Raw genomic sequence first — 13,591 nt, forward strand, 5'->3', positions numbered from 1 at the left:
AGCAAGCAGGGACAATAAATATCTGCCCTGTTCTGAAAAGTCCTGTGCAACTGCAGAGGCTGGTACAGCAAGGGGGACAGAAGCGAAAGGAGAAAGGATCCCCAAGTGATGAGAAAATGCTGTCAGCACATTATAATTAAAATAGATTTTGGTGCTAGCTGAGAATTTTTGTTGTCCTGATGGCCTAGGGGTATAAATAAGTCAAAATTGGTGAAGATAAGGAGGCCAATTGGTATTAGGCCAACTGGTATTAGTTATGGGGCGGCAGAGAAAGGAGAGAACACAAAAATTGCTAAGGCATTCCAAAGGCAATTCTTTCCCCCTGATCCTGGCAGGACTTGGCTCTAACATTTCCCAGTGATCCAGGGATGGAAATGCTCTGGCTCACAGGGCACAGTACATGTATGAGACACAGCAAGAAGAAGAAGAACAAGAAAACTCCTTGTGAAATCTGGCTCTGATAATTAAGCTGCCAGATTCCTGAAGGATTTTGCACATGCATACACACAGATATACGTGTGTATGTATAGACTGGTATATATACATATATACTTTTATATAATTTGTTTTATAATATGTATCTCAAACATTAGCAGAGAGGAACAATAAAAGTGAGGAAAATAGCTTGCCTGTCATGAAGTTAACATGAAACAGCAGCCTATGAGTCTGTCCAGCACTTCTTTGGACTCCAGCACATTTCATGTTTATGTTCCATTCCCATTTTCTGCCTCTCTCCTGTTATTCAGATCTGTTGTTTTGAACATGCATCTTAAGCTTACATTTCCTTCCACTGCCTTGCATTCTCAACAATCTGTTCTTTTACAAGTTATTTTACAGTCAGCTAAAGAAATACTGGGTTTGATTGTGTAAAGCTCAGATGAGGGAAGGAGCATTTTGATTCCCCTGGGCGCAAGGCCAATAAAAGCTTTTGAACAATGCTGCACAGGACTGGAAAAAATTGGTTACTAAACTTGCACTTCCCTTTGCAGGCTGCTTGGCTCAGGCAGAGTGATTCTGCTGTGAGTTCGTGCCATTTGCTGTTTCCCTTCCTGGCCCTGTCCCAGTGGCACCTCGCAGCCCCACGTCTGTGGAAACGTGCCCGGAGCCTCCGAGTTTGCTGGCTCAGGATCAGCAGGGACCATCCCTGTGTCCACACCTCACATGCAGCAGGATTTCTGGTGAGTTTTACAGTCCTCTGGGCCCAAGCACCTGCGTGTCTGCAGGTCAGAGGGGCTGAGCAGGAGGAGAGCACACATGAGGATGTGCAGCCCAGCCAGCAGCACCACCACATCCAGTCCAGTCTCAGCCCATCCAAATGCAGGCATCCAGTAAGGGCCCTGAAGTTACAAACCACACAATCCTCTAACTCTCCTGTAGCCTCTCATAAGCAACCATTTACACCTAGGAACATATTTCAGTGATGGACCTGGCACTGCTGGGTTAGTGGTTGGACTCTATGATCTTAAATGTCTTTTCCAACCTTAATGATTCTGTGACTTTACAGCCTCCCCACAGTGACAATTTGGAGATGAGCTGAAGGACTGGAGGCACATATCTGTCCCCAGAAACCTGCAGCAGGTCATACAAGAAACTCAGACCAGAGAACGGGGCTGGAGTTCACCAAGCACCATAAACACTGGCCAATATCCTCCCCATGACTCCAGACTATACAAGATGCACTGACCACAAAAAAACACAAAAACAATATCAACCAGTGCCTTTCCCTCCTTTTTTATTAAAAACGCTGAAGATACTAGGAAAATATTTCCTTCCTTCCTTATGGTTCTGGGCTTTTGTTCTATCCAACATGCAAGAGAAGCCAGTATTCCTCCCAAGTCTAATGAAATTCACTTTTTTTGAGGTTTTACAGCAGGTTTTAAATGCTTTACACAACAGCAGATGGGAGTTTCCTAGTTTTTCAGAGAAGGAAAGTAGTTGGTTCTGAGCCCCAGGGCTTTTAGCGTGATACGGATCTGAGAGTCATAACTTCCTACAAAGAACAACCAAGTGAAGGTCATTTTTATGTGTTTTTAGGATTCACATTATTTTAATTTTCCTTCCCACATGATCTCTGTTGGAGAATGGCCTGTAAGGAGCATATAATGGTAACAGTTCCTGGTGTAAGATCTAGAAACATTCCAGCATACTTATATTCACTCTTGCTATCCAATTTACAGTACCTTTTCTTCAGAGGAGACTGTGAGCTTGTCACTTGATATTAAACTGCAAACCTGGTCCAGACTAAGGCTAAGAAATTCTTCTCCTAGCATCACCTCAGGGAAGTGCTGCTCTGTTGAACAGAAAAGGGGGAACACAAAATTATAATGAAATACATGTTTTCAGTCAGTGCAAGGACTACAGCATTCAGAGAACAGCTTTGGTCACAGCTCTGAGCACCCATGACAGACGCACAGCAGCTGCAAGTGCAACACAGACAGAAGCCAGCCTCAGAGCAGGATAAAGAACCTTGATGTTATTTTAAGCAGCACCAGCCCCATGAAATACTTTCATAAATGCTACTCAGCTTTCTGAAAAGCCACTGAGAATATTCCAGTGGCAAATACAATTAGAAGTGGCAATTGAGGCAAGGGCCAATGTCCAAAGTAGCAAATAACCTGGCCACCTCAGCACCCACCTTCCCAGTAGTCTTCTCCTTTCCACTTAAGCCTGCAACTGTACAAACTTCTATTTCTCCCTTTTTTTGCCTCCAGATCCCTCCATACTGTAACTCTAGGAGCTGCTTGAAAACAAAAAGCATGTCACAGAATATAACCCCAAACTGGAAGAATTATGACTGAACATCAACAAATCTGTCAAACTTTATATCTTGCCAAAAGCCACACAAAATTATCACTTCCTAAAAAATAATTTCTAGGTCAAATATTTCATTAGCGAGTTGCAGCAATTTTAGTTTTGCAAGAATCTCTTACATATACTGCCAATTTAATCTCACCTGTCATTTGCTAAGTCCCATTTATCTTTGGCTGAATTACAGAAACATGAATCTCAGACACTTTATCTGAAGCATCTTCTTTCAAGTTCTAATTCTGTAGCTTTGAGAAGCTCAGACTCCTGTATCCGAAGAGCTCTCTCCACAGCAAAATCTGCCTCGAGTTTTCACATCTGCAGTGCTTTGCCTGACAAAAAGCAGCACCACAGGGACATGAGCTGGCTTAACTTCCAGAGAGGAAATTTCTGGAGTTTTCTCATATTCATTCCTTCTGGACTTGCATCTGGCAGCAGGAAAGTATTTAATCTCTCATTATTAGTTGGAAGCAAGGAAGAATATTTACTGATTTTAACAAAGGAACTGGTGCCTGCATCAAGAAGGCTGCTTCACCTACTAGAGTTATCCATTGGCCAGAACTCAGCATTTCTCAAGTAACTGAGCCCATGCACACATGGACTCTTGAGCTTGGGGACTTCTGTCTTGGTTTAAGGCTGTTACATAAACAACATAGTAAAAAGAATTTTAATGGCATTTTTATTAATGGAGTTCCATTAACATTACATGGGCTGCTGTACTAACTGGGACTTATGAAGGCAAATAAAACAACAAAGCAGACCTTCTAACTGCCAAACAACCAAATAAATATACAGTGAATGCACTGCTTGTTGGTTAAAAATTAAACAGGACCTGGAAACAAGGATAATGAGATATTACAAGCAAGCTTTTATACAATTAACCATTCCTTCCAGGGTACCTTTTTCTCCAGGGGATAATACAGCCAGAGCAACTGAAAAGGTTTTAGTTTTATTTGCAGCAGAACAGGGGAGGATTCAGTGGACACATTTTTATTCCACTGAGCCTACTTATTGTCCAATTAAGGACAAAACTGTTAAAAAGGAAAATGTTGCAGGACAGAGCAGGTGCTCTGGGAGACAGCAGGTGCATGTGTCCCTACACATATTATCAGAAAACAGAAAAACAAACTGGGAGAAAACTATCAGCTTCTCCCAAGCAGAGGTCAAGGGCAACTCTGCTGGAGGAGACTGGAAAGTGCTGGGGAATTCAGAGCTTGGGGCTGGCTGAAAAAGCTTTACATTTACGATGTAGAGGAGGAATGCTGAAAGTCATTGCCTGCACCTACTTATTGCAACCAAACACATCCACTCCCAAGGAAACGTGAGCCTATCCTCCCTTGGGGTAAGGGGCCATTGCTGCACAGATCAGGGCCTCGGACTGCACGGCAATTTTAGCTGAGTGTTCCAACTCCCACCCACAGGATTTAATTCTGCCCAGTGCCATTTATTCCCACAATGGAAATGCCCAGCAGTGGCTACTGCTCTCCCAGGGCAGGGTCCATGGGGAGGACCCCAGCACACCAACACCGAGCAGGTCAACAGGCACACCAAGAGCTTGCTAGGATCACACTCAGGAACAGTTTCGTGGGCTGAGATCCAGAGGATCAGGCTCTTTTACCTCCTAAGGTGCTCCCCTGCAACCAAACCACATTTCACAACTTCCAGCATCACAAAAAGTTGCAAGCCCAGAACTAAATAAAGTATTCCCTTCCTGCTCTAATACCAGGAGTCTGAAGAGACCAAGGAGGACGTGCTCAGGCTCGGAGCTGCTGTAGCTGGGGGCAGGGTCAGCTGCAGTCCCAGACCCCCTCCCTCACCTGCATAGGCGTTGGCCTGCTGCAGCAGCTCGGAGCAGGCGTGCACGTCGGCAAAGGCGCGGATGCCAAGGCAGTTCGTGGGATGCAGCTGGGACTGAAGGAAGTCACAGCAATTTTTTCTAACATCCATCAGTTGCAATAAACTAGCAGCTGGCAACAAAACCTGCAAAGGCATGAGAGAGGAATGAAAGTGAGCAACAAGGAGTGATTCACAGCTTGCACAAATTGGAGGCAATTCCCTCTCGGACAGGGACACATCCCTGTGGGGTTATGAGAAGCAAGGTTAAAGACTGAGTTCTACCCATATGCAGAAGATCCCTTTTCATGCTCTGAGACATGAAAATGGCTATCCTACATAAGTGAACAGCTTCTCCCCACAAGACCTGAAGGCAAAGTGAGGACAAGGTAGAAGCAACCACAAATGCTCCTGAATTTCTGGCTTTACTGCAGGTAAGTCCTGCAGACAGATTTTCTTTTTTCCCCCCAAAGGGCTTCATATATAAGCATTGCCATCAGATACAAAGCCCATAGCAGCCCAGCAGACATCAAAACCTTGGACTTTGTTACTTCCAACAAAACCTCATTGGCTTGTGAGGAGGGTACCCAAACAGTCATGTAAGACAGTGGGTGCCCAGAAGCTCAAGCAGGTTTTGGTGACAGCAAGGCTCTTGGGAAAGACAGGTCCAACTATTCAAATCAGCAGCTCTCATTTATACCTACACAAAATGCTGGGGACACTTCTGGATCACGGCTGCATCTGAAAATGAGACACTGCTTTGTACCTCCAAAGCTAAGCACAGAAAAAGAAGACAGAAATGGATGACAAATGTGACATCTGCTGGAAAAAAAACACCTTTAAGGCCAGTGAGAAGGACAGGAAGTAGAAAACAAAGTCCATCGGGACATTACAGCCCATGACATCAGCTACTTCCTTTCTTATGTCCAACAGCAACTGAAGACATGTCTTATCCCAGCTCTTTCATAGCTCTGGCTGCCTCTCACATGTCCTTCCAGTTGGGCTTCTGTGCTCACCATCTGAGCACACATACCTGGAAAATTATTGCAACCCAAAAAAAAAAGCAGCTGTTAAACAAAGCCAAAAGGTTAACAGCATTCACCTCCCTGGAATCCGATGGCAGCAAAGGGATAAAGATGTTCCCTCCCTGTCCCTCCCTGACTGACCACAGTCCCATTCTACACCAGGGCAGGACACTCACAACCTGCTCCAGGTCTTTCTAAGCAACTGATGTGTTCCACTCCAGCCCACCTGTATAGTGGCTGACTGCCGCCAAGCAGCCACCTCAACAGGCAACAACTAAAAAGAGAACTCAATTAACCCAGTAGCCTGTTTTGGCCCAAGCCTCTTGATGTCAGGAGCAGATTAATTTGTAGCTTTGATTAAGTCAAGATAGCAATGTTCTAGGAGTTTGAAACCTAGGCGTGAACCACTTTCTTTCAAGATGAACCGTTTCTGAACACCTGAGCTACAGAAGAGCTTTGAGTAGCCAAGTCAGACTCTTTGCAAACCATCTCTGGCTACAGACCAACCAGAGCCTCCTCTGTGCATCCCCATCCATCCAGGATGCATGCCTGCCAGTCCAGGTGGGCTGCTTACCTCTGGTGTCTGGGATGTTGCCTCCAGACCAAAAGGAACTCACTACCAGCACCACGTGCAACAGCCCCTGGACAAACCAGTGCTGCTGTTACGGCCTGTGCTGGCTTGACAGGCGGTGCAGAAGGAGTCTTAAACCACCTCAGCCTTCAAGAAAGGGACATCACCATACAACATTTCTCAGAAACAGGATATAAAAAGCCTTCCAGGAGATGAGGGGATTTTCTCTTCCTTATTTCCCAGCTGAACATCTCAACACTCATGTGATTCTTACCAGGGAAGGCAAAAAGCAAGCAAAGGATTTCCGTGAGAACAAAGTCTGTTTCCTTTAGAAATAACAAGAGGAAATGCCCTGCCTAAACATGCAGCAGGACCAAACTGCAACCCCATTAATATCCAGGCAAGTTACTCACATGGGTCTGGATTTGACTCTTAATATTTCAACTCCAACTGCCATGAACAATTTAGTGAGAGCTGGCTTCTTTATCAGATCTGCCTCCAGATCACAACCCACTCACTTTCTGAAACTATGCCAAAATGATCTATTACTACTGAGATTGACTGCTTTGCCTAATTTATGTCCAGAACCTCATCTATGGGGTGTGTTTCTAGATATATATATATAGATAGACAGATACATATACATACATATATATATATGCACACATAACATCGAGCTCACCAGCTGTGCTCTGCAGACTCCATACAAATTTCAAGTTTTACGCAACATTGCCTGTGCAATTACTCCCATAGACCTTTGATGTCTCTAAACTAGAAACATCTTTCAGCCAAAAGTCCTCTGGATATATAAGGTTCATTCATTAATGCTGGACTGCAGAGGTTGGGGTTAATTCTCTACTGTGAAAGAGGCTACTTACAGGCAGCCTTGGCCAAAAATTAACTTACATCATTCCTGCTCTGCAAAACTGGGAGGATTTCCCCTAGGCTGGGGATGTATTAAAGCTTATAAGCAGCTTTGACAATTTGGTCAAATTGTATGCCAAATAAAAGTACTGGCTGTAAGCCTCAGCTGCACATCCAGGGCCACAGCCAGGACTGCACATCTGCCCAAACAGGGAGCCAGCTCCCAGGGCACCCACCCAGGGGAACCCATGATCAGAGAAACAAATGGATTTTGTGTTTGCAAGGCAGGTAAAATACTCAGTTTTAAACAAGCTGTTCTAGATAGCACAAACAGGGAAGATAAAACTACATTAGTGCAACGTGGCTTTTGAGTACAAGGGTGGCAGTTAGGCTTTATTACACCCCAGCTGCTCCCAGGCAGCACATGGGCTCAACAACACTACTTCCACTTAAATGCTCCACCTGAGGTGATACAGCCCAGACAGAGGAAGCATCAGGGAGTCAAAAAAGTTGGGAAGCAGGCAGCGATGTAACCACTTCAGCTACAAAATCAAGACCTAATTGAAAAATTCAGGTAATTGATATGTTAAAAGCACCAGCTACCCCACACGTGGAGGGAGCAGCAGACCCTGTGGTCTGATGTGTGTTTATGATTTCCATTGAATCAACCCAAGAACATGAACATCCGTGAAGTTTCCCTGAGACACTCACTTCAGTTTTCCTTCCTTTTAACAAAACTGCATGACAAAACTTCCAGGTAAATAAATGTATCAAGCTCCACCTTCAAATGAATGAGGTCTTTATATCAAGCATATCAAAATTTACAACCAACCTTGACGTGGGATGCAACAGAGGAGGAACAACAGAAGGCAGCAAGTGTAGAAATCCCAGGATGGATTTTCCTGAAACTACAACACAACTGCAGTAAGGACAGAAATTCTGTCTCTGCTCCATGCCTTCCAAACAAGTGGGAGGTTTAATCCCAAGTACATGATCACAGGTAAAAATTCTCTATCATCCATCATCTCTGAGCACTCCTATTGCTGACTCTATACTGCCTTGAAATGTCACTCCAAGAAGGAAGTTCCAATAGATAAAGCATGATTGCATTTGTTTGGTAATTCTCACTCACGTACCCCAGCAGGGTTAGAAGAGAGTATTCCCTCCACATGGGCTCAAGATGAGCTGAGAATCCCCTTTGCCTGCATTGTTTGGGATGCAGTCTTGAGAAGGAAGTGGATAAACACCCCCAGGAACTCACTACACAGAAGATAACTGGAACTGACTGTACAGGCTTGGCCCTTTGTACACATATCTTTCCTTATATATTAAAAAAAAACAAAACAAAACAAAACAAAACAAAAGTCACTGTGTCATTTCATTGAACAATCAGCTACAGAAATACGTGCTTGGAAAAAGTCTCACTTCCTGAGCCCATACCAGACTATAAAAGCGAAACAAAACCAAAAAACGAAACAAACAAAAAACCAAAACGGGTTTCTGTTCGAAAAGAAGCAACAAAAGAAGTTGTTAACAGGCTTCTTGTTGTGAAGGGCTGGGCACTGCTCAGCATTCAAACATACTTAAGAACGTTCATTCTGCATTCCATGGTACCTTTCCTGTTCATCCTTTTCTCACTTCTATCCTGCTCTCATCTTATTTTTCTCACGCACAAGATAGTGTCTTTTCATTTATTCACAAGTTTTGATACCTTGGCTGCATCTGCTCAGTTAATGCCATTGAGCAACTTCTTTTTTTCTTTTCATAATTTCTACAATCACATTACCTGGCACCTGTACTCAGAAATTGCTTTTTCCAGCTACTGAGGAACTCTGAAGAACTCCTTTAAAATAGCACCCTTGCCCAGCTAGAGAATCAGAACGTGATAAGGAAATAGGAGAGCTCAGGAGATACCTTCTGGGAAAAGAGAAAATCTCACTGTGCTCAAGCAGGGCTGCAAACAGCAGACAGGCACTAAAGAGGTATCCTTCCAGAGGGATGGATGGATGGATGGATGGATGGATGGATGGATGGATGGATGGATGGATGGATGGATCATCCATCATCCGACCCAGAGCTGTGCAGCAGGAGGATGTGGTGATGCAAGGGACCAAACCTGCTCACTTCTTTCTAACACTGACACCGCTAATTCAGATGAGAGACTACAAGGAGCTTAATTTTTGTTGTTTTTAGCCTTCAGTTCATGTGAAACTTTCAAATCACAGAATATTCACTCGTGTAACCTTTTCTTCTTGTGGCTGGAGGTGAATATTAACCTGTTTCTAGCATTTTGTTCAGAGTAAAACATCCAGACAGAATGGAAATTTCTCTTTCTATTGGTTTTATAAGACAATTATATTTTTTCCATAAAACATTTGCAGCATGAACACTTTAAACATGTACTAAAATTTAAACTAGTTGGTTGATCTTACAGCAGATCAGCTTTATTTCTTAGCTCCCATGAATTAATTTACCTCCAGCCTGAAGAGTTAATCACAGAGTGGATATTGAAATGAGTGCTGCAGTAAAAGACCTACTTTATTAGATTGGGAAGAAACACTTAGTATTCAAAAGTTACATTTTTTTAATCTTACTGTCTGAGAGATTAAAGCCAAAATGTAGCCAGGGATCTACTTTAACTCCCTGCAATCCCTAGGTCACAGAAGGCAGGCTTTGGTTATGTTTTACTAAAAAAGATGGCTGACTAGTTGCTCATGAAAGGCAACACCTGGACCTTTCACAGACCTTCTGGGCTGGACAGAGCTGCCTCTCCATCTTGCTGCCGTTCCCACAGCACTGCTGACACCCAGGTGCAGCTGGAGCACCAAAACACTCCCTGAGGATTCAGCCAGGGTCAAGCCCAAGCCCCATCCAAGGCAGGCTCAGCAGATGGGATCCCAAGCTCTGCACATCCCATGTGCCAAGAGGGAGCTTCAGGAGCACCCAAGGCCGAGCAGCCTGGAAGGAAGGCACACCTTTCACAAAGCACGTGGATATAGCCTCCATATTCCCCACAGAAACGGGGACCAGTTGAGAGTGTGTAAATGTCATTTCTCCTCCAGCAATGGGAGATCCCAGAGGTGCAAGGAGCTCCACTCCAGCCCGCACTGAGTGATGCTGTGTCAGCTGCTGATGACCCTGATGTGGGTCACACAGCAGACAGCCAGGCCAAGCCACCCACAGCTGGGTTTGAGTCTCAGCTCCTTTGCCATAATGGCGCCTTGAAGGTCTCCTCACAGATGGTTCTCAGCCTCACTGCAGGGCAACCAGGCTCCACACTGCTACCAGTGTGAGTACAGCCAGGCTGAGAGCACACCAAACAGTCACATTTGTAAAACCAGAGGGCAGAAGAGGCAAAAAAAGGTCTCCACAGATTTAGGTCATGAAGGAGAGCAAGGGCTGGACTGCAAAGAGGGCCTAGCTCAGGGGGCTGTCCAAGCTCCTGTGGGAGCAGCAACAGGTCAGCAAGAACCTGCACTCTGCCTGAGGGATCAGAGCAGAAGAGCTCAGAGTAAGAACCTCATTTCAAGCAGAACCAGTCTAATTTTGCTGTGTTAATTAGGTCAACAAAACACTCTCCAGCATCCCTGACGCAGACTTGCTCCCCTGACAATGTCCAAGTCAAAGCGAGGAAGACAACAGGCTCAAACTGCCACTTGCAAACAAAAACTGAAAAGCACGTCCACACATAAGCTCTCAGCATCCCTCCCAGACATCAGTGGCTAAGTGCAGAGCCTTTTTCTTACCACAAATACAAAGAGTCAAAGAAGGAGCTTTACCAGCAGCCACAGCCACATGACACTGCAAAACACTCTCTTCCTGATGACCCTGCTTTATTTGAAGGCTACCTTTCAATTACTTGTTCCACTTTTGAACAAATATTTACCTCTCAGAAATTCAAGACAGAGCACACACACAAAAAAAAAGGAAGAATGTCCTCATCTGAACAATGCATTCTGTTCAAAGCTCTGTGAAACAACTCAAACTACCCAGAAGAATTTAAAAACTAACAGCCACATTCCTCTGCCATTGCCTTGAAACACTTGACTCACTGCATGTTTGAGTCTATTCTGACCTTCGACAGACTGACCCACAAGTCAGCACAGCTTCTTGGAAGGCAAATGCCTGCTCTGGTTATAAGAGCTCCACAGAAAAGCTAAATGCAACATGACTTCAGTGTGGGGAAAGCACTAAAGAGCCTCGAGACCAAACAGAGGCTGGAAGCGGCTCTTTTCAAGCTCAACCTTTTACTTTCTGCAGCCTGAGGAGATCCCTCACCCCTGAAGAACCTGTGCCTTTGAGTTTCAAGCTTTTCACCTGGTTCTCCACAGAAGCTGCTGAACCAGACCTACCTGCACGTTCTCTTCTGTGACCTCGATCTCAGCGGTGTATATGTAATCAATCAGCTTCCTCAGGGTCTGCCCATCGACATCTTTGATCTCAATCTTCTTGGCCTTGCTTTCAGACATGTCTCCTGAAATTCATTTCAAAAGGACAGTCACAGTTTGCTCTGCGGGACCTTGTTCCCACACATCCAGCACATTCTCCTGGTGTCTGACTACAAGACTGCCTGGCACTATCCCTCACCATTGAAGAACCACCAGTGAGATTGCCAGAAGCCTCCTAATGCCACCTAAAAAACAACTCAAGACTGAGGACACTGGTGTAAAACAACATAAATCCATAAATGCAACAAACTCAATTTCTTGGCAGAAAAGAACCTACCATGGTTCACTTGCATTCAAACAAATGTAAGAGCTAAAAATAAACTTCCAGTACGTCCTTCAGTCATGTCTCGGTACAGGGACAGACTCAAATAGACTGTGGATGTGTCGTACAAAGGCCTTTGAGAAATATATTTTTATATATTTTTTTTTAAAATATATTTGCTTTTTTTTAAAAAAATATACATGGATAGAATGAGTATGTTGCAACAGCTACATTAGGGTATTTTGTGGTATACCCTACATTAAAAGCATCAGGAAAACAGGCACACAGTCCAGCAGTTACACCCAGCATGCAGCAAGCTTCTCTCCTAAATTACCCTGCTGTAAACCCATGCATCACTTACACCTTGTGCAAAGCATGCACACAGAAAGATGCAGTTCTCATCTCTCACCTTCCCAACCTCACAGCTTTGAATCCAAACTGCATCCTTTCTCCAAATCCATAACTCAAAGGCACATGGAACTAGAGCAGAAATTTCATCCCTGAACATACAAGTAAAGCCCCGTAACTGTGTAAGAGCCTATTCATGACCCAGAGCTTTATGCACACCTCCACACCCCCCATGCAACAGGAGCACATCAGAGGAACAAAAACATGCAATGAGGAGGAGAAAGGACTCCCCATGACCCTTCCAGCATCCACACACATGGTGACCTCACCTAGGATTTAATCACCAGGCTCTCCACAGTAAAGAAAGAATAAACTCCCAAGCAGGAAGAAAATGATAGGTGGAAAAACAAAACTAAAGAAGAAATGTCAATTCTTAAACCTGGGCATGAATAATTGCTACTCTCAGAAATCTGGTGACTCAGTAGTGCTGTGAGATTAAGTGGAAAAATATTTCCTGCAGCCTATAGAAGTAATTACAGCCTACATCTCCGTGCAGCATTCCACAAGATGTGGCAGGGCACAGTAAGTGCACAGCACAGAGTCAGATGCTAATGAGGCCCAAGTTTGAGCAAAACCTGGATCTTGCTAATTGAACTTTGCTGAGTCTCCTGACGTGAACAAGAAGGCAAATAACAGGAGTGGGATGGGACCATGAGTGTTAGAACAGTCCACAACATCCCAAGAACTGAAATAATATTTGCCCCAAATTCAATTTTTAAAATTGAATAATAAAATGTTATTCAAAGAAGCCCATGAATACAAATGTACCAGTACAAAGAGATGAGTGACCTACATTTGGGAGGCCTTCAAAGCAGGTAGGACTTTTTAATTGACAAAATGTCATCTTCACACATTTCCTCCCCCCAAAAACCCCAAACATCTCCAGAGATGAAAAGGTGCTTCTGAGGACAGGGCAGTCCCCATCAGCCCTGGGCTCCACTTGCACCTCCTGCATGGGGAGGGCAAGTGGAGCCCAGACCCTGCAGGACCCTGGGTGCAGGGAGGGGCACGGCCACACACACAGAGTTTAATGCAGAAATATCTTGGAGGGACCAATCTGACAACATCATCTGTCATCATGGCATCCACGTGATACAAGCAACAAAAATAAAAGCTGTGTGGGCTTTCCCACCCACCAGCAAGCTGCCAGCCCTGCATACTAACAGCCTCCACTGCCTCTGCTCCAGGACCAGCCTCCTGGAGCACCTGGGACAGGAGCTCCCTGTGCCTTGTCCATGGTGGGACAGGATCTGGTGATCGAGCCTCTCCCACTTGCCACAGGGTAGACAAGTCTCCAGTGCTGTGGAATGGGGAAGAACCAGGAGACACCACAAGTGAACCAAGGCAGGGGTTGGTGCTGACCAGGAGTAGGCAA

The 13,591-nt window shown here is 44.7% G+C and overlaps 1 protein-coding gene across 2 annotated transcripts in view; it reads right to left on the reverse strand.

Annotated features, from left to right (window-relative positions):
• KLHL3 (kelch like family member 3) overlaps positions 1 to 13,591 on the reverse strand; it is a 56,505-nt gene that overhangs the window by 14,990 nt on the left and 27,924 nt on the right. For both annotated transcript variants that reach the window (XM_062501851.1, XM_062501852.1), the window contains 3 exons: positions 11,451 to 11,572; positions 4,623 to 4,785; positions 2,181 to 2,290 (listed from right to left, as the gene is read on the reverse strand). In XM_062501851.1, the coding sequence (XP_062357835.1) occupies positions 2,181 to 2,290; positions 4,623 to 4,785; positions 11,451 to 11,572 (395 nt within the window). The remainder of the gene's footprint in view (positions 1 to 2,180; positions 2,291 to 4,622; positions 4,786 to 11,450; positions 11,573 to 13,591) is intronic.

Source organism: Cinclus cinclus, chromosome 14 (assembly GCF_963662255.1).
Source record: "Cinclus cinclus chromosome 14, bCinCin1.1, whole genome shotgun sequence".
Classification (NCBI taxonomy): domain Eukaryota; kingdom Metazoa; phylum Chordata; class Aves; order Passeriformes; family Cinclidae; genus Cinclus; species Cinclus cinclus.